The sequence below is a fragment of the Poecile atricapillus genome, chromosome 2, assembly GCF_030490865.1.
Source record: "Poecile atricapillus isolate bPoeAtr1 chromosome 2, bPoeAtr1.hap1, whole genome shotgun sequence".
NCBI classification, from domain to species: Eukaryota; Metazoa; Chordata; class Aves; order Passeriformes; family Paridae; genus Poecile; species Poecile atricapillus.
In genome coordinates this window covers 2,718,127-2,742,608 of record NC_081250.1, presented here as the reverse complement: position 1 = coordinate 2,742,608, position 24,482 = coordinate 2,718,127, and the positions used below count along the sequence as shown (strand labels likewise).

General features: G+C 42.7%; 1 protein-coding gene across 28 annotated transcripts in view; it reads right to left on the bottom strand.

Moving 5' to 3' along the window:
• OBSCN (obscurin, cytoskeletal calmodulin and titin-interacting RhoGEF) overlaps window positions 1-24,482 on the bottom strand; it is a 174,059-nt gene that overhangs the window by 21,903 nt on the left and 127,674 nt on the right. For 27 of the 28 annotated variants that reach the window (XM_058831609.1, XM_058831612.1, XM_058831598.1 and 24 more), the window contains 9 exons: window positions 23,950-24,063; window positions 23,373-23,540; window positions 22,431-22,533; window positions 21,750-21,879; window positions 20,573-20,678; window positions 4,094-4,354; window positions 1,645-1,768; window positions 1,180-1,307; window positions 719-831 (listed from right to left, as the gene is read on the bottom strand). In XM_058831609.1, the coding sequence (XP_058687592.1) occupies window positions 719-831; window positions 1,180-1,307; window positions 1,645-1,768; window positions 4,094-4,354; window positions 20,573-20,678; window positions 21,750-21,879; window positions 22,431-22,533; window positions 23,373-23,540; window positions 23,950-24,063 (1,247 nt within the window). Of the gene's footprint in view, window positions 1-718; window positions 832-1,179; window positions 1,308-1,644; window positions 1,769-4,093; window positions 4,355-6,364; window positions 10,648-14,263; window positions 14,307-20,572; window positions 20,679-21,749; window positions 21,880-22,430; window positions 22,534-23,372; window positions 23,541-23,949; window positions 24,064-24,482 lie in introns of those variants that run through there. The other variant, XM_058831627.1, reaches the window with a different exon arrangement.

Here is a 24,482-nt window from a genome sequence, read left to right as displayed (position 1 = left end):
TAGAATAAATCACTCTACAGCAGCACCAGCTCAGAGCTTGGTGGGAGCTAAAAGGTACCAGATACTAGAAATGATTAGGGAAGAAACGAAGGATAAGACACAAAGCATCATTTGATAAATGCTTTGTTTGCCCATGGTGTGGTACTATTTGGAACATCATCAGCACCCAGAGTTTCCAGATGAGGATTGACAGCGGATTGGGGCTCTTCAGCTTGGAAGGCAAACTCTAGCAAGATATGACAACAATATTCTAAGGAATAATAAATAATTTCTCTCCTTTCTATGGGATATTCATTGTCCTTAGTCACACTGATTTTACTAATTACTAATTTACTAGTTGCAGGAAAGATACAGAGCCTAGAAGTCACACTGACAATTGGGGTAAAACCCACTCAATCCCATTCCTGCCCCCAAACTGCAGCACACATCTCAGTGGCAAACAGGTGGAAACAATTTCTCTTCCTGCTCTTTTTGGTCCCCAAAACCCATCTTGGTTGTCCTCTCTGCAAAAGGATCCAGGGTGACACTGTGACAGCCCAGGGTGGGATGCACAGGTGGTGGCTCAGTGAGAACAGCTGGTTCCACAAACCCTACAGACACCATCCAGAGTCAGCGTGAGAGGCGTGGGAGGAAAGAGCAGACAAAATTCCCTGTGGAACAGCGCACTCCAGTCCCTCCCACGATCCCCCCTCTCAGCCAGAGAAGAGTCTGCACTCACCTTAAACCACAAAACTGTGGGCTGAGGGGTTCCTTCAATGACTGCCTGGAATTTGGCACGTTCCCCAGAGTTCACCTGCACATCCTCTATTGTCACTTGCATGTAGGGAGGACCTGGTGAGAAAAGAGCATTTGCTGCATGCAGAGCACTGGAACTTCTTTCCCAGTGTGTTAACAGGGGTGGAGTTACTCAGTGGGGTTTATAGTTCTGGCCATTCAGGATGTAACAGTAGTTTAAAGTCAAATCAAGAGGTACAACAGCAATATATTTGGGGTTCTTCAGGTTGGCATTACTTTTAGGCTTCTTATCTTCACACTTCCCTATTACTTTTTGTTTAATAAACAGTTCCCACTCAAAAAATTGGAATATTAAAAAAAAAAACCAACAGTCAGGAGTTGTTACCAAAAGAGAAGACAGTGACAATCATGGGATTGGGAAGGGGAAACAGGCTTTGGACTTACTTGTTGGAGTCTTCTCCTCAGTCTTATACACACGAGTTCTTTCTGTGGTTTCGATATAAACTTCACTGTGCACGACCACGTCTCCTTCTCTCCTGTACCAGCCTCCTGCCCCTGCATCTGGTGATGTTCTTTCAAGAGACCCAAGAGAAAAAATCATGGCAGAGGCACAAACAAGACGTGCAGGATTACACACTGCCATTGATCTGTTTAACCAGCAGACAAAGAGTTATTTGGTTAAAATTAATTAACAGGAAGAATTTTGGTTTTGTGGGGGGAAGGATTAATTTCTCTCCGACTTTTTTTACCCTTCTTTGACAAAGCATTGTCACCAGGATTCTGAAAATAATGACAAACCTACAAGAAACTGTTCAGGTCCACCACAGGGGACTTTCTTTTCTTGCACCATACTCTGCCACATTCAGAAATCCACAGGTATTTCCTGGATATATGGAGGTGGGTACTTACCTGTCGATGGGAACAGTGCGTTCCCGAGTGCTTGCACCTCCAGCAGCCTCCTCTTCCCGGGAAGGAGCAGGGCTGGGCTTTGGCACCCCTGGTTCTTCAGCTGGAACCTGCCTCTGTGCTTTGGCTGGCAGCAGAAATTGGGCAAGTTAGACACGCCACCCACGAGGCCACACCCAACCTTTGAAGCCATCCCTGGTGTGCCTCGTGCCAGAACTGAGTCCAGCTCACCTCAGCTGGGTGCAGCCACTGAAGGGTAGAGGAGAATTTGGCACTTTTGCAAAGAGCACACAAAGTAAAGGGGTTGGACAAGAGCAGAGTGGTGGCACTTGGCTGACTGGGCTAACCTGACTGTTCTGTGAGGAAACACACACGGACAAAGGTGGCAAAGACAGGGAAATATAGGAAGGATATCAGCTGAAAGGATAGTGTGGGTTCACACAAGCCTTTGTAAGAGATAATTTAACTGTGTTTGAGTTCTAGCTCTTGGCTGTGAGGAAGTCATGGAATCACAGAATCATCCAGGATAAAAGAGACCTTTAAGAACAAGTCCAGCCATCAACCCAGCCAAGTCCACCACTGAAATGCATTCCAGGGAGGCCCAGCATTAGCTTTGTCCACATGAATTCTTCCATTCAGCTTTGCATTGGAACAGTTCCTGACTCACTGCTGTGATCATCAGGGACATGAGCGAGCTCACATCGATGTGAACTGGTGCTCAAAGCAGGTCCTGCAGAGGATATGACTGATGTGGAGGGAATATGGCCTCTTACAGAGGACCTGGTGATGTTTTAGCATCAGCATTGCTGAGTCTTCACTGGAAAATGTCCTTGCACAGCTCTAAATTACACCAGAACAAGGTTTGGCATCTGGGGCTTGATGAAACCAAAAGATGATTTGATGAAACCAAAAGATGGCTGTTTCAGTTATTTTTCTTCTTTTATTATTCATTATTTTATCAGATATAGCTTCAAAACCTGGTTTGATCTTACATTCCAAAAGTACCTGGTTGTCTTTTGATACTGACCATTGGAATTACACCGTAGGATAAAGTGCATCTCTTTTTTCATTTAAGGAGAAAAAGGTTAAATCTAGAGTAGTCTTCTACCCAGCAGGTAGGAATATTTTAGGGAGCACTCTAGGGATGTTTGGTGCTGGCTGGTTTTGGGAAAGAGCAGCTGTTCCTAGAAATCACATAAAACAACTCCATTGGGGTGGAGAACATGGTTATTCAAGGCATTACTGGATCAAAGATCCCGGGTTATGGGATTGTGCTTTCACCAGAACTACTGAAATATTTACCTCCTTTTTATTTAAGGCATGTGATCATAGAGAGAGATGTTAAGTGTCCATCTGATTAAAATAATTCCCATAACATGTTTAGTTTTGCTCAGATGAAAGTCTTGCCAAACCATCTCATTCATTATTTTATTTTCTCTTTAGCAGTGACTGAGGAAATAATCTGCTAGGTGATATTTTACTCAAGATTTTTGAGTCATCTGCCTCTACCAGAGGATTGTTTCCAAAGATGATTTCCTAGTAGAAAGAAAAAAAGGTTTTAAAGCCCTGACATTTTTTATGCTATTATTTTGGGTCTGATTCCATGAACAGCTTTTATTCTTGCTGTTTTAAGAAAGAATATTTATTTTTTAAGGAATTATTTGGAGTTTGAGGGCTGAAGGCTACTTGGCATTGTCCTTTAAATTAACAATGGTGGAGAACAGTTATTCTGACTGGACAGAGACAGCTTAGACAAGTTGTTATGGCAGAAGCAGAGGAAGAGTGGAAGGGTTGTCACTCATCCATGATTTTCTAAAAGCAACAGAAAGACAAAGGAGTTGTTCCCCTGGCAAGACACAGCCACGCACAGAGTTGGGTTTAGTCACACAGAAGCTGCAAGGAGTCTCTCCACGCTCCAGGGGCAGTGAAATGCAGGTGAACTTGAGGCACCCAATCCCCTGGAGAGTCTCTGACAGTTGGTCCAGGATATTAAAGACATTTCCAGCTTGTTTACAGCAAATAATAAAATAAAAACAGCCACCCTTACCCACCCCACCAAATCAAAACTCAAATGACTTCTCTGAATGTAAAGGGGAGGTCTCACCCCACCTTCTCCCCTAAAAGTACTTGAAGCAAGAGCAGGGGAAAAGCCCAAAGGTGGAAAAAATCCCCTATTCCTTAATTTTGGGCAGGTGATGAACCAAACTCTGTTTCAGACATTGTTTTCAAACACCTCCTGCTTCCAGAAAGATCTGCCCCAAACTTAGATCCAAGCTAACCCCAACCCACCCTCCATGTATCTTTGGGTCTGAACGCCCTCTCTTAATCTTCATCTGCTAAAAACGCAATGACACAATGAAAAATGAGGTTAAAAACATCATTACTGGCATGTTCAATATTTCTCTGTCTCTCAACTCCCGGGGGACATCTCCCACCTTCATGCCAAACCTACCATGGTCTCCAGCAGCCTGGGTTTGGGTGCTGGCTTCATGAACTACCACGGAGGGCCCGGCTGCTGCCCCTGAGTGCTCTGAAGGAACAGACCCAGGAGGGCCAAGGCCAAGGCCACCATCTGCTCGCATGCCCGGGGGGAGAGTCACCAGCAGTGATGCCGAGTCCATGAGTTTTTTCAGGGCTGTCTTGATCTCCTTATCAGCGCGCTGGAGCGAGGCCTGCACAGAAGTCTCCGTCTCTGACTGGGGGGAAGTCATTCCTACAGACAAGAACAACAACTTTTCTCCCTTAAGGGCTAAAAAGAAAACACTAGCACCATCCAACCCATGGAAATCTGAAACCGTATCATTTTCCCCTCCTAGAGTAGAGAGTTGATGAAGAAATGCTTAATTACAGCAAGAGGAAATATAGCTGAGAGTTAAAATAAGAAGGTTGGCACAAAATGCTTTGGAAAGTTGTATCCCAGCAGGCTGGGGACACTGGGGACACTATGGGAACACCTGGCCTGTTCCCAGACTGTGGAACAAAGGATCCATCTCCCAGCTCAACCCGACATTGGTTGGTCTGTCAAAAATACCTTTACTAATCACAGAATATCCTCAATGGGAAGGGATCCACAGGGATCATCCAGTCCAGCTCCTGGCCCTGCACAGTCACCCAACAATCCCACCCTGTTCCTGGGGCTGCTATCCAAACACTCCTGGAGCTCTGGCAGCTTTGGGGCTGTGCCCATTCCCTGGGGAGCCTGGGCAGTGCCAGCACCTCTGGGGGAAGATCCAACCACTGGATAAGACCAATGACACAAACCCATTGCACTGATACAGACCCTACATGCAAGGAAGACATCTCACAGGCAGGGAACAGGAACAGGAATCAGCCTCATCAGTGACTCTGGAGAAGGGCAGGGGAACAAAGGGAGGGCTGTTCTTTTTCATCAAAGTCTGGCAGAAAAGCCACTCCTTGCTCTAGGGTGGTGTGGTTTGTCCTAGTTCACAGTATCTAAATATTTCTGATGGGTTTGGATGTAGAAGGCTGGGAGGGGATCACAGACTGCAGGAGCTCATCTCACCCAATCTCCTGCCAGATAAATCTCCCAAAAATCCCAAAGAGGCACAACAAAAGGATGGATGGTACCTAGGGAAGCCCCCATGTAATCATGAAGACAGGGAAGATGCAAGTCAGATTAGGACAATGATCACGTTCATGATGTAATTGCTCACCAAACAAGAGAGAAAACTCAAATCATCACATGGTTTGAGAAAAAAAAACCACAAAAGTGTTTGGAATAAACAGCTCTGACTTGTTTAATGTCATTGACATTAATGAGCATGTCCAGTAGGGGTTTTGATTCTGCTCCTTTTCTGGCTTCAAGAAAGTCAATTCCCATGATAGACCTGAGAAAATAAAGTTGAAGGCTATGTGTGGATGAAGACATCTCACTTTGATTTTGTTTTCAATGATCATGATTTCAATATTTCTTTTCTAAATTTGTTGATGGAAAAAAGCAAGATTTGCTCACATGATGTCCCAGACTGCCCATCACTGTTCATCAACACTGGGCTGGCTGGAAGACATTAAATATTTCCCTAGAGAAATACCTGGATTCTCTGATGTTCCTGCTGTGTTTTCTGCCAGCTGGTGCTGTCCTGTGAACTGGGCAGCTGCCAGTGAGTGAAAGGGTTGGAAAGGCATGAAACACTCAACAGGAAATAAATTCACAGGTATAAAGACATGGATGTGGAGGTTATATACAATCACTGGTCTCCCCCATGCTCCAATACCACCAATTTCACCCCTGCCTAGGGGACATTACATCACTTCCTTCTTTTGGACACTGATTCAGGCTGAAGAACTTTAATATCCCCCAGGATACATAGAACTATAGAACTAACAAACACCACAGTGATGACACCCTGTGATGGACAACCTCTTTCCCAGCTCTGAAACCTCAACCTTGAACCTTCCCACCCCACAACTTCAGCCCATCCCCAGGAACTCAAGACTGACACATATTTTGAAGCTCAGAAGTTTGGTCTCAGAGAAGGACCCAAGAGGATGTGAATCATTCAAGATTCCTGAGTTGGAAATATCCCTAAAATCAGGTTTTTTTCACTTCAACACTCCAGAAACTGTCAATAAAAAAGGAGCTAAAGCCCAACTGCATTAATATTCCTGGATTGCAACCCAGCTCCTGCTGAAGTCAGCGGGAGAAGAGGATGAGCTGATGGAATATCAAGTGCTGTAACAAAGAACACAGAAACCCAACAAGTTCAGTGACAGCTGATGCAAGACATTTATTGATTTAAACTCAGCATCTAACAGCATATCTTGCACTTGAGTTTTTTCGTATGTGTGGCTGTTTTTTTTTTTCTTTTTTGTATCTCAAGCAAACTGAAGTTTCCACTTTATTAATACCCATTTACCTGCAGGAATTTCAGTAAAACATTCACTGTATTAAAATCTTTCATACAGCTGTATCTTTTCATCTACAGGAAATAAATCCCCACACATCTCATTAGTTATCTACACAGTTTAATCACTTACAAGCATAATTTTTAACCTCTAGGAAAATATTTTGAAAGTATATGCAATGAAGTTCTAATAAACCTTTCACTTTTTGAAAAGAGCCCTGCATAGAATTTTAAAAATTCCCTTCAACTTTTCTCTTTTGCTTAAATTTCAAAAGAAAATGTAAACAGATGTTAATTGCTTTGAGCTAATGAATCAAAGTATAATTATTTCTTCTATGACCATCTGAAGTGCAGCCTTAGAGCTTCTTTAGAAAAACCTGAGTGTCAACCACAACAGGAGGAAACCTCCATGTTCCTTTACACATCCTCATTATCTTTGGTTTGAATATTAAATTTTTTGAAGTCTGTCACAGGGCAAATACTTTTCTCAGCAGTATCCTCGTAAATCTGAATCAAATCCACTTCCTTCTGTGGAATTACTCTAGATTGATACTGGAATAACTGTGATCAGGATCAGGCTCAAAATAAAAGAAGTATTTTTAGTTTTGAAAGCATTTCCCTGTTGTGTGTCTGTTACTTTCCAATGTACAGTGCAATATATGAAAAACAATATATATATCCATCGTATTGCTCCATTATAAAACAAACAGTATAAACCAAGGAGATGTTATAAAAAATGGGATAGTACCATAAAGGAAGCTTGATTTCCTTCACCACTGGAAAAGCATCCTATATCATGAAGGTAGTGCACGCAACATCCCGAGTGGATGTTGAAAGTGAAAGGCTGTGAAATCAATATGTTCATTTTAGTCAGCACAAGGTGCAGCTGCAGAAGGAAAAAAAAAATACTTTTCTACAAGCACCTTTTGTGAATTCAGTCCCTGTTGGCAGGAATATTGCCCCAAGCCTCCAGAACGAGCTCCTCGATATCGCCTGCCTGGGAAACACTGAGCCAACCTCATCCATTCCTTCCCAAGGCAGAAACTCACTCCTCCCCCCTCTCTCCTCATGCTGCTTAGAAATTCAGCTGTGCCTGAGCATTTCTGGTTTCCCTAAACCATAAATGAAAACAGTTTCTGCTGAACACCTCTACAGGGCTCAGCTGGGACAGGGTGTGGGGACTTCTCACCCCACATCTCTGTCACCAGAGAGGGCCAGTGCAGGATCCTGCTGAGATCAATGAGCTCCAGCTGGCACCAAGATTTGGGCCTGGGAGCTCATCTCTTTCCAGAGCAGCTTGTTGGAGGTCTGGGCAACATCCATTTTTGGTGAAGCCAACAGGGATGGGCTATGCTCAGTGCACCTCAGCCTTTCCCTCACGCAGCATTCCCACTGCAAAGCTCCAGAGGAACTCCACAGTCAGTTCCTCCTCAAGGCATCTCGACCTTCCTGGTTACAGTAATACGATTCAATTGCAACTGGCAGCCCAATACATTTGGAACAGATCTATGTTTCAACTGAATATTTATGGTAAAGCTCTTTTTTCTCTTTACTTATTTCTTTTTTAATCTGTGCTCCTGCTACTTTGCCATAGCCCAGTGGTAAAATTCCTCTTATCACATATAAAAGACATCATGGATCAATCTTTTAGCAGGAATGTTTCACCACTGGCATGTTCAGGAGAAGAAATACTCATCCAGTCATATTTATTGGCAAAGACCACATCTGTGGTCCTTTGAAGACCACATTTGTCGTTCTTTGTATTTGTTAATGTTTGACTGCAGATGCAGCAATTATTTTGCGCAGCACTTTAAACTTTCAGTGCATGTTAACTAAATTATATTTCAGAAGATATGGTTTGTAAATCCACCACACTAGAATGCAGAATAATGAAACCTACATTATCAGACAACTAGGAAGTGGATTTTAAAATATCCGTAATTTAGAAAAGATAGTCTTTTTCACTTAAAGCAGAAGAGAACAACAAAAGTCTTGCTTCCTCACAACAGTGGGACTCTCACCACTGACTAGAGTCAAACTGGGATTTCAACCCAGTTTGAATCCCTGGTATGTGTAATATTTCCTGTATATCTCATTATATGGCAGAAGGTTAAAATAATACACCCAGACTGTGTGTGTTGAAAGGTTTACGAAGAAATTTTGGTAGAGCTAATTGGTGTCACAAGTGTAGAGCAGAGTCAAAGCAGAGTGAAGCTTCATGACCTTTGGGCCCACATGGTGACAGGAGACACCCCCTGTCCTGGGCTACTGAAGGATGCTGAAAAGCTTAGATACTTTCACCTCCTTGCCACACCATAAACTGACACGTGAAACAATTACTAAGTTCATGGACAAAAAACACACTTCTTCATCTTTATTTCTGTCATAGGTAGAAGAATCAGGCTTTTCCTAAACCTCCCATCACTGCTCCACTATGGAATGATACATGTTCACCTAGATCAAAGCTTTTAAAGTTACAAACTGTTCTGACAGACTGTTCCCTTTAAGACTGGAAAAGCTTGACACATCATATTTAAATACATTTCCCTCTAAGGTATTCCCTTGTATTTGTTACCTCGCAATCTTTGCCACCAATTCCCCTCGCCTACAACAATTTTGATTATTTTTCTTTTTTTTTTTTATAAAGCTGCTTTCTTTGGCGTTAAAAATTATGCTTGTGTCTGCTCAGCTCTGGGAGAGGTCTTCTGTGCTGATGTGCAAGGTGACAGGCTCGCCAACAGTCCCATAGCTGAGGGTTCTGGTGGAAACTTCAGTTTTAAAGCTGGACTGCCCGTTGTCCGCTGAGCGCTGGACCTCGGTGCAGAAGGAGGGCTTCACCGTGAAGGAGGGCCCGGGAGGAGCCGCGCGGGAATCGCTCACGCGGAAGGAGATGTTGGAGGGGCCCACGGACTGCACGCCGCTCACCCGAGAGGCCGACACGAACACGCCCCTGGGGACGTGCTCCTCGTACTGGCTGAAGAACCTCTGCCTGGGCTCGGGCACCACGGGCCTGACCAGGTTCAGCAGCACCGGCTTCCCGATGGTCGGCTCGTTGATCTCCGTCTGCAGCACGGAGATCTCGCAGGGCTTCTCCGCCGTGTGCTTCTGATCCTCACACCTGTAGGTCTCGCCTTCTTGAGGGACATAATCCTCCAGGTCCTCCAGAGTTAAGAGTTTGCCGTTGTGGGTTAAAATCTTGCGGTCCCGGGTGCTGATGTCGTCTGTGTGTAGCTCCTCTGGCTCATCCGCGATGACGTTGTCCTCCTCGGGCAGGATGTCCTGTATTACTTCGGGTACCTCCTCTCCAACAGGCCAAGACACGTGCACTTCACCGACCCCCTCATTATCCTCTGGACTCGCTGGGGAGAACAGAACTTCCTGTTGGTCTCCAGCAGCTGTCCCAAAACTGAAGACCAAAGGCTCGCCCCCGCAGGCAAGCAGAGGGGAGGCGGTGTCTGACCCACAGTCAGCACGTGGCTCCTGTGGGCAGCTCTTTCCTTCAGGTCCGTAATCCATAAATGAATCACTTCCTAATTGCTCAGACCCACACGGGGAGTTTCTCTCTTCGCTGCTGACTTGAGGTCCTTCCTGCTCGGTCGTATACACCAGGGGCTGGATGTCACTTTCAGAGAGACCTTCATTTGGCAGAGATTTTGACTGTTCCACCAATTTATTGTTGGAATTGTTTGTGTTTGGATCATCTTCTGGGGAGTGCTTCGGCCTTGAGCTGGGAAAAGTGAATGTTAACACCCCTGAGTCATCTTTTTCTTGTTTTGCTGGGGAAGAACCTCTTTTCCTTGTGGGCTTTGGTGACTTTTTCACCTTGAATTCAATTATTTCTTCTACTTCGACCCACTTGGGCTTTTTCTCTTCCGCTGTGCTCTCCACGACAGCGTCTCTCGCCGCTGCCCCTTGTGTGTCCTCGTGTTCTGTGACATAAAGCCTGGGAACAGCAGCAGACTTTGGTGCTGTCTCCTGGTCGTGTCTGTGGACAGGCTGCCTGATCTTGGAGACATAAACCGGCTCCGACACCGGCTCCGCCCGTGGGGAGCGGGAAGGAGAATGACCTGAAGGAGAACGTGCAGGAGAAACCCTTCCCCTTTGTCTCGGGCTCTTCACCACGGTGGTTATGGTCTCCTCTCTGACGGCAGAAAGGGGTGGAGTTGGCGGGGAGACGAGACTTTTTGGGGAGCCACACTCCACCAGCACATGCTGCAGCCGGCCAAGGCGCCACATGGGGTTAGTTTGGGTGAGCGTTCCAGCTTTTGGGGAAGCGGTCATTTTGGGGGGCACACACACCCACATGCCCATCTCCACTTCCTGAGCCAGGGAAAACCCCAGTGCCCTTTTCCCCAGGGAAAACCCCAGCTCCATTAACCTCCTCAGGTGTGAACACACAGCCAGCACGTCCAGCTGAGAGATGCTCTGCTGGGTGCTGCTCTATTTCATGTGCTTGTGTTGGTCACCTACCGTGCTACTTTGGACCCCCCAGAATTTTAAAGACTCAAAGATTTTGAACTTTTCCTGAGTATCCTCGTCTAAAGTCCTAATTCCATCCACCTCAATGGCTAAATGCCCTTTATTGCAGTAGGGTCAGCATCTTCTCAATAATATTTAATTAATGTAACATATCTCTCTTTTTTTTTTTTTTTTTAATTACAGCCTCCTTTGCAACCAGAGATCTGCATTTCCACATGCAGAGCAGTTAAATTGAAAGGGATTAACCCTTAAAATGTGGAGCTGACCAGGAAAAGAAAGTTAGAACACCTCCTGCACAAGTCATTTATGCCAAAATGAATTTGTTTTCACCCTTCATAATACCATTAGTGCAGACACAGCCTGATCCACTGCCTCCAATAGACACAGGAATACCACGCCAAATCGGGATGCATAATTATGATTTCTCACCATATTTCTGCTGGCTTTACTTTAGATTTTTTGACTGAAGTTGGGCTGGTGGTAGATGCCTCATCCCTGGAAACATTCAAGTTTGGACGGGGCTCTGAGTAGCCAGATTGAGGTGAAATTGTCCCTGCTCAAAGCAAGAGGTTGGACTAGATTATCTTTAAAAGTCCCTTCTAACCCAAGGCTTGAACCCAGGCTTCAGTGCTCTTAATTTATAAACCTAACATGCAGTTTCTCCTGCAGGTTTTTCTGTGGTGTTTCTTACATGGAAAAACTTTCAGGCAAATTCATTTCTGCCAGTGTTTTCCTGGCAAGCACAAGGAAGCCAGTGTTCCACATCTGCTCCTGTGGAAGTCACAGGAAAAGCTCATTTTGTTTCTGTGTTGAGATTCTGTTCCTACTTCCAAGGAATGGGGTTAGAAACAAAGAATTAACAGAAGGGTCAAACAGTGGCCTGAGCTGAGATTAAGAATGGGGACAGAAGCTTTTTAATTCCTGTCTTCCTCTTCTCCATTCTCCAGTCACAGCCACGTGGGGCTGAAGGTCACCCCCTCTGTTCTTCTCTGCTCTGAGTTTTGCCCTTGAGAATGGAGAACTTATTTACAGCCATCATGAAAGACTAATCCTTTTGGGTTTCTTGCAGCCTTTCTCATCTTCTGGTCTTTGAAAACTTGTACTTCCTTCTCCTCTGGAGATCGGATTTGTTTCCACCATCCGTCTCTCCCTTTAAGGACATGGTGGAGTCCCGGACTGGATCAGCTGCAGGGAGATTTATTTCCTTGCAGAGCACCCTCTCTTCCACTGCTCATTTCCACTGCTTTACTCTTTTCCCTAAGTTTTCTGCAGTTTTTCCATAAACCTTTAATGTTTGTGCAGATCCTTCCTACTGGCCACGGTGCCTTTCTGAATTACACAGAACTAAATCATTTTAGATGAGAATGAATCTTTGGGTGCTTGCAGTAGACTTTGATCTATGTTGCAAAGTTAAAATGGGTTTTTTGGGGTCTGGGATTTACACATATAGAGATTGTTCAATCCCATCTCTCAATTATCAGTAATTTCCTGACAGTGGTTTTAAAACTGCTTCTGTTCATCAGTTTGTCACAGATTAAGAAGAGTTGGAATCTGCCCTTACAGAATTATTCCCAAACTTTCCCCATCACCGTCCCAATTTCAGTTGAGGTCCACTCGAATTTAGAGTTCATGACCACAAAAGGAGGGGAATCTCTCTTTGATATCTCACTCCTAAATTTACCAAACTCCTTAGAGCCTGCAGCCCTTGATTTAGGAATCCCTTCTGGAGCTGTCCAGAGCAACAGCCTGTGGAATTTAGATCTCAGAAACTTAGAAATCAGCTTCACTGATGGTATTTTGTATTAATGAATATTATTTAATCCACCAGTATTAATGCTGCTCCAGATACAGGCACAGAGATGTGGATAAATGAGATTTAACAAATTTTAGTGGCTCTGAGATTCTCTCCTGCCCATGACTTTCTCACAATATTTCTAAATTTGATATTAAAAAAAAACCATCTCTGTTCAGTTGCCTCAGTCTGAATGCTGGTCCTTGAGGCAGTACAGGTAAAAACACTTTATTTTCTGTTTTTTTTCAGGGTGAAAAAGATCTGATGGCTGAAAATTTAACTGAGTTTATGTGCATCTTCTGGGAGGGGGCACAGTTTATAAACCACTGCCTCCAAAAGGGCCAAGTGCATGGATCTAAAGGAATAATCCTTACAGAAAACAATGAAAGGGATAAAAGGTAGGCAAATCTTAACCATCTAACAAAAATAAAATACACCCTCAAAAATGAACTAAAAAACAATTAAAATAAATAAAATAAAAATAAAAAATAAAATGAATAAAATAAAATAAAATAAAATAAAATAAAATAAAATAAAATAAAATAAAATAAAATAAAATAAAATAAAATAAAATAAAATAAAATAAAATAAAATAAAATAAAATAAAATAAAAAAAAAAAAAGCTTCAAGTCCAGGTCAAGGGCTGATTTTAGCAGTAGTGCAGCTATTGAGGGAAGGCATTTCCCCAAAATATTCATTGCATAACTACTTCCTGCCTTCAGGACATGGTTGGAGTGGTTTGGAACTGCTCTGAAATCCTGTCATGTGCCAGCGTCCCCCTCCCAACACATGAAACAATTTTATTAGGTATTTCTTTCTGGTACTTAAGAAGATAAATTTACATTTTAATGGCTGCTTGGCTTCTAGGCCATGCATGACTGAGAAAATACTGGTTTTTGCAGTAATTCATCTTTGTATTTTATAGGCATCCAGTATAAACCAGGCTAGAAGTATCTAAAAAGACCAAGTCCCTGGGACAATTATTTATATTAGAAATATAGAGATAAAAGGGGATAAAAATGTTAATCTTCCTACTGCTTCATTATACAAGGCTTTCCTGAAAAATGTAAAATAAAGCCAGAAGAAGTCACTCTAAGCTCTGAGGTATTTCTTAAATGGGTAGATATTTTCAGGTAGACAGTTCTCAAAGCTCAAAGTTCATTCAACACTGAGTCAGACTCTACCTTCCCCAACTCTTGTGCAACTCTATCAGCATTTGGGGGAATATTTTTCCTCTGTAATATCATAAAATGACTGCCCCAGGCTGTGTCAAACACCAATGCTGCTATTTTTGGACAAGAACAAAAGGACTTTTTTTTAAGGTGATCGCTTCACATGGCACAGAATTCCGTGGGATCTGGTGGGCTGGGGATGAACACACTTGCGTGGCCAATGAACACAAGCTTGTTATTGGATCATGCAGAGGCAGCAAGGCAAAAAAACCACAAATGTTACCCAAAAAAAAAAATAAAAAATCAGCACTTACATGATGATGGTTTTCTTGGGCACTTTAGTCTCTTGTTCAGTGACTACAAAGAGAACAGTATGAACAGCAAGGGGTTAAAGAAAGGCACAAGCTGAAATGATTAAATTATCTTTGCTCAGTTAAACTGGAGTGAAAAATAACCAACTGTACCATCCCATCCATGCTTTCTGTGGTTATTTCTGGCATCATCTTTAGTGTTTCTGACCAGGAATGAAAATCCAGAATGCTCTCTGAACATTTAGCTTTGAAATTAGATATTTTGTGGAGAACAATTTGGCAAAAACTGCTTATTTTACCATTTTTGTTTGGTAGGTGAAAGTTAGAAAACAAAGTCCTTATTTAATTTTTCTTTATCCTATAATAAGGTAGTGGTGGTGTCAGAAACCTGAAAATCTGGAAAATCCTGGAAAGCTGAAATTCTTTAAATTGCATTTCACTTCCTAGAAAAAAGAGTTTCCCCCAAAGACTGGATTGTGGCCAAACTTTTGTGGACTGGATGCAAAATCTAAGCTGATAAATATGAAAACTAATATCATTATCATCAGCAGAGAAAATCAGCATTAAAAAAAAAAACAAAACCCCAAATCCTAGGAAACCCAGGAGAGCTCTGTGTCTGCTCCATCTCTTTTGTTTTTGCTCTAATTTGCAATTTTTCCTGACCCTTCTCCCATAACCAACTGGAAGCTGTTGATGCATATCAGAAGCAAAAGTTACGATTTCATGGTGTTGCAAATATTTCTTAAAACTGATGTTTTTAAAAAGTAGAAAGATACCATTTGAAGAACTAATTGAGATTTTCAGCAGGTTTCCCATCCTATCCACTGGAATAGAATTAAGTCACTCTTTGAACCACACTGCTCTGAGCACACTCTGAACTGCTGAACCTATTTGAGATCTAGAAAAAAAAAAACCATCAGCAGGCCCCACTTTTTATTTAACAAACTAACAAAATGTCTAAAAAAACCCCATAATTTAATCTCCAGAAATTGGTTTTCAATTTTCCAGCCAGCCTACAATAAATAAGCTCTGGTAATTTTCAGTCAGTGCAATTTAAGTGAACTGCTACTTAAAAATATCAATAAAATCACAAACAGTTCTTGCCTAGGGAATTTGGAGTGTCTGTATTATTTGTTAAATAACTCATGATTAGTGGTGATGTTTTCAGTGGTGCCCCCAAACCTGCATTGACTGAAAATTAAAAATACATTTACAATATTAAATGGAAAACTTTAACCTAATTTTCCTTCCACTTCACTTCCAAGGGCTCTTCCCTGCCTCAGGTAAAAACACAATTTGACCATAATGAAAAAGAATTTTGTGCAAATATTGGTGTTAATATCTGACCTAGAGCTCATGTTTCTTTTGCAGAACCTTGTCTTGTTTATGCCTATAAAAATCTGGAATCATTTCCCAGAGATTCAAAGGAGTTACTGCAGAACTGGGTGAGTTTCAACAGAGTCTGTTTGGAAATTTGAGTTTACATTAACTGGGTAAGTAAAGAGCAAAATTATTTTCAAATATTTATCCCTGGACACAATTGCAATAAAACCATTTACCTATCCTTAATTAACATCTTGTTTTAAACAACTCAAACCTTGTTTTAAATGGTGGAATGATAATAATTGTGATGGCAGATGAGCTGAGTGCTCAAACAATTTACTACACTCAGGTTGGAGATTTTCATTGAATTTTTAAATCACTATTCTGCAAATTTCAAGTAACATTTAGAACATCTCATTAAATAATATTATGGGATTCATCCATATGCAGCGAGTATATGAGTAAAAATTCTGGTGTTCTGATGGAAATGTTTTAATTAATTGGATTATACACCTGAAAAATAGGTGTTTTCTACAATTATCTTAGCAGTGAGTGTATTTGGATGAGAATTAGGTAATATAAACTAAATAGTTGAATAAATTTAATGAAATTTCACAGTGTCTATAAGAAAAAGTCTCTTTGATGGTCGCTCTATAAATGTCTGTTCTTGCAGTCCTCTCAAATGACACCAACTGTGATATTTATATTTGTAGTGGATGCCAAAGAGATTCAATATATAAATACTGAGTATACTTTAATAATAAAAGTTCAGCAGGCCTGGGATGAGAAAGCTGAAAATAGCATTTAATAAATTGTATATGTACTGTCTGAGGTGTGAGGGAGGATTTGAGCAATCCTATATTGAAGGATAGAACCACACGAAAGTAGGATGAGAGAATTTGGGTTTCTTTTACTTTTTTTTTTGTTTTGTTTTGCTTTCTTTGTTTTTTGTTTTCCCCGAGAGGAAAATATTCTGCATCCATTTTTAGCACCGGATTTATCATTTCAACTTTTCAAGAGCATTTTAGGCACACAGCTTTGCAAAGCAGGAGCCCCTGATAAGCAGGTTAAAAGCTGTAAGCATTAGGGACAGCCAGTGCTCTTGCAGGACCAGACATCTCTTGGGTTAATAGATTAAAACATTGGCCAACAAGTGATGGAACATTGAGGATAAGTGAGTTCTCCTTGCTCTGAATGGATGGAAGGTTATTTATGGCCTTTATTACAATTTTTAAGTCTCTTTTCTCCACTCACAGAAGCTTAAACCTATTTTTTCTTCCCAGTTCATGCTGCTGCCATGAACCAGAGGAGCACTGCTCTGTTTTCACCTCCTTCTGCTACACTTTTGGAGACTAGTCTGCAAAACCTGACAAGAACTGCTAAAACTAATCCTAAAAGGAGCAATTCCTGCAATCATCAAGGTTGGAAAAGACCCTTGGGATCGTTGAATCCAGCTGCTAAGCCAGCACTGCCACCTTCACCACTAAACCCTGTCCCTAAGTGCCACATCCACGGGTCTTTGAAATCCCTCCAGGGCTGGTGGCTCAATTCATGGATATAAGAGGTTTTTTTTTAATTTTAAGAATGAAATGCAAGTGTTTTGGGATCTCTCTCAAAAATACCCCACCAAAACCTAAACAAACAAAACCCCCAAACCCAAACAACCAAAAGGCTCCACTCCTGCAGTGACTGACGTGGTTGCAAAGGCAGATGGGGCTCTCCTGAATTTGCACTGAAAACCCTGTGGCCTGGCCAAAAATGAGACTCAACCATGGTGATAAGAGAATTAAATTAATGAGGTCAATACCCCAATCAGGCAACATCCAAATGTTCAGGGGACAAACTCCTGTGCCCTATTTCTTCAGTAACACTAAGAGGTCTAATCCTCCCCTGTACTTTAAATCTTTATTGTAAGAACTTCAAATTCTGCTGATTTTTAACACGGTGGCTGCCACAAGGCAACTGAAGAACATGACAAGGCTCTGCATGAAATCTAAGGCAAAGATGTGAAGGAATTATTGTTGCCTGGCTGCAGCTGCTTTGGGAATTTTTATTTATGGCTTTATCTCCACTCCTGTACCTGACTCCTCCCCTTGTATCGACTGTCTCGTTCTAGGTCCTGACCTGCCCACCCATATGGAAATGCAACACCTTTCCAAGGCACTGGGCTTTGCTTTCCTTAACAAATAATCAAGTTAGTGAGCCTGGATGGATGAATCACACCAGAACATGCCAGAGCACATCAGCCCAGGTGTGCCGTGTACAGGTTAAGCAGCAAGGTGCAAAGCAGGCACAGTCAACTGGAAGTCAAAGAGAAGGATCTTCTTTCAGCTACACTTTTTTTAAAGTGTCTCAAAATTCTTCCAATATCCACAGAAAGAGGATTTTTTTGAGCAACCCTCCATTGACTTCAGTGCAGCGACCAGGTGTGGCTGAAGGCAGATCTCAGCTCACACGGGATCCCTTAGTCCAGTGGCTTCCATCCTTTTTGGATTTGGTCCATCCAAGGGACCTGCAAACTCCCATAGTGTGAATTTAAACCAAAGAACTTTGGCTTTGATACCCACGGTCTTGGGCTGTGGACCATCACCAGCTGCAGGTCAGGGCTCATAAACCACTGGACTAATGGTATCCCAAACCGTGGGTTTGGTTCAGCAGAATAAACAGTACAGAAAGGCAGGAGGATAAAAACTAAAATAGTTGCCCTTTGGGTGCCTCATGAGACTCAGACAATCATTTCACAGGAACAGAGATAAATCAGACCCAGGGTGCAGGTGAGCCAGGAAGCAGGCACGGTATCTATTTCCTGTTGTGAGAGCAGTAATGTTGTCCTCTTGGTGAAGTTACAAATAATCCCATTTTCACAAATAGGAAGGATTGTGAGGATGGAAAGAGATAGCCTTCATGAGATCCACCTGTCCTCCAGTTCTTTGCCAGATGAACCTGATTTTTCCCCAGGCAGATCAAGGCTGGTTATTGATTCTCAAGAAAGCAATGAATTCCCTCCTCGGTCAAGTGCATTGTGCCAAATTCATCCCTGGTGCGATTCTGCTCACAACAATCCTCTTGCTTCATGGATGAGCCTATTTTCTCCACTGGCCTGAAGCAGCTCTCCCCCTGTTTCTCCCTGGAGATGACTCAGGGATCTATTTTCTTCCCTATTACGGAGTTCAAGCAATTGCACATCACAGAATAAACCTATTTCATGACATTTCTGAAGCTTCCAGGAAAACTACAATTATATTTCTGTAACCAAGCTCACAGGGTTTTTTTGTTTGTTTGTTTATGATCACAGAAATAATAGCAGATGAGGAATTTGGGGCTGAACATATACATTGGCAACCCCCAGAGCTGAAAATGCTCCTAACATTTTATACAACCCTTGTTTTCTTTTATAACATCTGCCTGAAGGGAACTTCATCAAGATACACCACCCTGACAGGGATTTCTTTGTGTTCCTCTACATCCTGCACACAACTTATTTTTCTCTCTTTGGGGCATAGAAAAGACAAAGAATTCGAGTACTTGAAGGTTTATTTGGCTGAAAAAATTATAGTGATTCTACACTTACACCATCCTCCCTGTAATGCTTTTTGATGGCACTCTGGGAAAGAGCTAAAAGGAAAACATGTTTCAAATGAAGTCAAGAAAGTTCACAGATCAGGATGCTAATCTTAATAATTTATTGTGGATGCAGCCTCTTAATGTAATAGCACAACATTTGTGTCTACAGAGGGCTGGCCCAAAGGTCCTGCCAGACCAGGGTCCTGTCTCAAACAGGGCCAATGGCAGAAGACTGTAGAAAATGATTAAAAAATGTGAGTAGAGGATCATTTATCTCTGAATATTTTTCCAGAGTGCAGCATTTTCTGCCCAGCAGCTTCATGAGTCAGAACACTGCCTCGTGGTGGACACTGATAATGTCAGTAATATCCTTTCCAACATGCTCTGGAACTCCTTTTATTATCACAAGACAGTGTGGAAACACCAAAGCTGAGGAAAGAAGGTCCTAGAGCTGTTGGCAAAACTCTGGCTTTTGTTGGGAGTGTCTCCACCATCCACATCTGGGAGAGACCTGTGAAACCAAGGTTTGCTGGCAAGAAAAGGCCTGTGCCTGTCCACATCCTCTCTCTTGCCCTCCAAATCTGTCCCTAACCTACTAAAGGTGGTTCCTTGGCTGTCTCATCTGCTGAGCTGCCACTGGGAGCTGTTCAAGAGAGACAGGACTGGCTGGCTCACGCTCAGCCACACAAGGACACTTACAAGATGTACCAGGAACCAATTCCCTGTGCCAGGAAATGCTCTCTAGGGAGATTTAAACTGGGCTGTGATGGGTTTACAGCTAACATACTCTTGTGTGGAAATCCCTGGGATCAGCAGGGAACTTTAGGCAGTAATGACTAAAAGTTGTGAAGAAAGATGCAATTTTGGATGGGTGTAAAATCAATTCTTATCACCCTACCAATCCAGGTGAAACTGCCAGAAAAAAAAGTCTCTATGACTATCCCTGGACAGTCCTAAATAATGGATGAACTAACCATTGCTCACGACACGTTGCTGTCAGTTCTGCTTCCCAAAGTCATCCCTGATGTCCTTCAGTGGTATTCCAGGAGCAATCACAATATGCCTCCACCTTTACTTAGTGGCCCCTGTGGCATTTCTGCCAGGCTGACACATATTTTCAAATATTCCAACAATACATAGCATTTCTTTTTGCGCTAGGTGGTGGTGTGACAAACCCTTCATTTGCTCCTCCGTTTTCATATAACGCATTCACGAGCATTATATGAAGTTGATTTGCCAGGCTTGGAAATCAACAGATGATGATGGGCACGGAGCTGAGCTGCCCTGTGCCCATGCACATCTCCAGAGACGCACAGATACACGGACACCAACAACCAACATGGATAAGATGGCAAAAGATACCGGATCCTCATTGTTTTTAGAGGAATTGGCTGGCGTACGTACGGAGCTGGGCAAGGGTCGTACCTTCAATGGTGATGGCTTGGTCTCCTCTCCTCTCCTGGGTCAGGGCTGCGGCGCTGTGGTGGTAAAGCTCTGCTCCACTTTTGGCAGACCCTAATCTGTTCATCAGCTGAAGAGAATTGTGCAGGGCCAAATGAAACACAGCATGTTTTTTGTCATGATAAACCCCTGCCTGTGCTACCTTTGAGAGTTCAGTGATGACAGAAATGGGTGAAGGTGTGACCCCAGTGCAAGCTGGAGTTTGAAGGGACACTTTGCTGATTGGTGGAGTTCTTGGGCTTTTACCAAAAATTACTCACAAGACAAGTTAACAGCACATCAGCAAACTCATTTAATTAATTATTGGGTGCCTGCTCTGCAGCCTGGGAGTTGCTCCTGGGGTAACTCTGTCTCTACCAACAGGCCCAGATTCCTGCTGTGCACACACTTAGAGGGCCATTAGAGAGGATTTCTTTTCTGTTTTATCATCCAATAATTACTGAGTATACTGGGAATACTGGACCTTAGGATCTTAGTCAATGACAAATGCAGGGTAGTCTGGTTTTGCTAGAACTCCAGTAGAATTCTTTCAGGTATATGAAACTCCCTAAATGTTTCCTTGAGCTGAACCATTTTACCATGGAGCAGCTGAGCCATGCTTATTTCTTAAACCAAGACAAATTTCTTTTATTGCCAAGTCCTCAGAACTTGTTTCTGTTTTGTTACAATGAATGCATAGACTATGCCTAATTTTCATAAAATATCTTATATTTTGAAATATTTATCAGCTACTTCCATGTATGTTTGGTAAACAAAACAGGAATTTCAGTGGTTTATCCTTCTGTTTAGACTTCATTTCTTTCTTTTGGCTCTGGAGGGTTTCTTAGTCACAATTTAAGGACAGTCCAGAAACAAAATATCACATCAGAATTGTCCCAAATTTTGTAGGAGTTTACTCTAAAGACCTGGATCTGGGTTTAAGCTCCAGAACAAGCTCCATCAATTCTTACTTGTACCAACAAACTCTCAAAACAGAATATTCTGAAGCTTTTGGACATTCACATTCCAGATCTAGTTCAGCCTGAATTTCTTCTATAGTATTTCTATGAGCAATTACTCAGCCATGGGTCATTCCCAGTGAAATGAATTCTCCTGCCTGTATCATTTCAGATGGCAGATACTTAAATGTCTCCAAACTTACCTCACATTCATAGTGCCCCATATCTTCATTGGAAGGGTTCTTGACCACCAGGACTACGATGCCGCTCCGTGGTTCACTGAAAGTCTGGTATTTACCAGTGTCCTTCAGCAGCACCCCATCTTTGTACCATCTGAGTGGGAAAACATGGACTATAAGCCAGGAAAAATTATGCAGCATCAAGAGGTCTCCAAGACCACTGATCCATCCATCAAACAACTCAGGAGTTAGTCCTTCGACAAACGTTTGGATCCTGCAAGGGAGGGCTGCAGGTGGGGAGATCACACCTGAGTATTAAACTGTAACATTCTTCCCAAGAGATCTCCTCAGTCAGTACAGGAAAAAGGGATTTAAATGATGACAAGATTTGCTGAGCTTTTGTCTGAACACCTGATAAAATCAAGTCAGGTGTAAGGCAGGGAGGATAAACAATGATAAAATGTTTTCCAGGGCTTTAGATTGGACAGAGTCCTCCTCAGGGTCTATCTGTGGGTATTTCTTTTCAAACTCTAGCTAAAATTAATTGCTGAGAATCTCAGGAATGCCTGAACCATGAAGAGCCAGCACTGGCATGGGGTAAAGATGGAAGACACAGTAAAGAAAGGGTCATAAACTCAAAATTACTTTTCTGGCTATGCAAAATGGGAAACCAGGATTTATACCCATATGAGTTGTAGGACTGACCTGATCTGAGGCCTGGGTGCTCCTTCCACAGTGCAGGTGAACTGGACATCTTCACCCTCGACAAGATAAGCATTTCTGACCTTGTTCACAAACCGAGGGGGCACTGCAAAAAGCAAAGGTAAACGTGACTGGTAGCTGGAAATACAAACAGGTAGAAAGGGCGTGTCCCTGACCAGATAATTATCTATTCTCTAAGTGCATCTAAAGGATACTAAAGACAAAATGTTTTGGCCTAAAAACAGTTGCCTGCACCTGTACAAATTTTCTTTCTTTTTTTTTTTTTAAATATTACCCAGTATATATTGTATAGAATGTCTTAATATTTGGAACATCATAGAAACAAAGGACCATTTAGTTTGGAAAAGACCTCTGAGGTCATGGAGTCCAACCATTAACACTGTTAAGGCCAACAGTAAACCACATCCCCAAGTGCCACACCTAAATGTTTTTGAGCTCTTCCAGGGATGGTGACTCCACCACTTCCATGAGAAGTTTGTTCTGGAGGTTGACAACACTTTTGGTGAAGAAAATTTCCCTAATCTCCAATTTAAACCTCCACTGGTGCTAATTGAGGCTTTTCCCTCTCCTTCTGTCCCTGTTCCCTGGGAGCAGAGCCTGACCCTCCTGGCTGTCCCCTCCTGTCAGGGAGTTGTGCAGAGCCAGAAATTCCCCCTGAGCCTCCTTTGCTCCAGGCTGAGCCCCTTTCCCAGCTCCCTTCTTGTCCTCCAGCCCCTTCCCCAGCTCTGCTCCCTTCTCTGGACACGCTCCAGCACCACAATGTCCTTCTTGTCATGGAAGTCAAAACCAACCCCAAGACTGGAGGTGCCTCAGCAGTGCCAGCACAGGGACAGTGGCTGCCCTGGTCCTGCTGGTCACACCATGGCTGGTACAAGTTTGAGGTATAAAACCCCCTTAAATTACTGCATTTGTGCAGGACTTTACCTTGAACAAGGATCTTTCCCAAGGTACTGGCATTCCCAGCAGGACTGGAAGCAAAGCACATGTACTGTCCTGTGTCAGCCCCTGTCAGGTTGTCCAAGATCAGTGTGCAGGAACCATCAGGATCTTCTATTATGATGTGATGGGGATCCACCTCCACTGGCTTTCCATCTGAAAGAGAAATGATTTATTTTGAAATTGCTTACTAAAAGTTTCCTCCTTAAGAATTTCATCCTTTTGCTTGTCATCCTGAGGGGGCTGAGAGCTGTATTACTGCAGCTGATGTTGGTAGTTGAGGAATCAGCTCTTCATGCAGCTCTCTGTAAAACATCATCCAGGGCACAGTACTGTTGAAGAACCTCATACATCACCACTGCTCTCATTTAAAAGTGAAATTATCCCAGAGTACATTCTGTGCAGTCATAATTCTGCTTTTCCAGCTAAAGGAGCACACCCAAAAGGCCCAAAAACACGGTCTCCAGATTTGAGTATCTCTAGGGGATCAGCTCTTGGATTACCCACTGACCAGTTTCCACAGCAGTATGGGCTGGGAGCACATTTCCTGCCCTGCTGCTCGTACCTTTGTACCAGCTGATGGATGGCTTGGGAGCTCCTGTCACCTTGCAGGCCAGCTTGACTGTCTCTCCCAGCTCAGCTGTGCAGTCTGCCAGTTCTTCCTCAAAGTCTGGAGGGACTGAAACGTCAGAGGAAGCGTGTTAGTCTGGAGGAAGGGGCTCTGTCCACAGCATGACTGCTGCTAAGTGAGATAACAATAATTTTTGCAAATCTGTGAGGTTCAGAATATAAAAGTGAACAGGAAATTTTAGCAACTCAAGTCTTTATGGGTGACGTGCTCTCCTTGCTTGTCTGAGACTAAATTCAGACTGTAACATAAAGTTAGACCATATGAAAAAGGAGGAATTTATTTCTGATCTAGAATTATTTTAGACCATGATTTTAATAAGCACTTCCATTATTCAGACACCACACATCTGTCTCCATTAAGATAATTCCTCAAATAAAATGCAGCCTGGATATCCAAAGTAGCATTCTTCATATTGTCCTCACAATGAAATCTATGCTTTTGTTGAATCATAGAATCACAGAATAGTT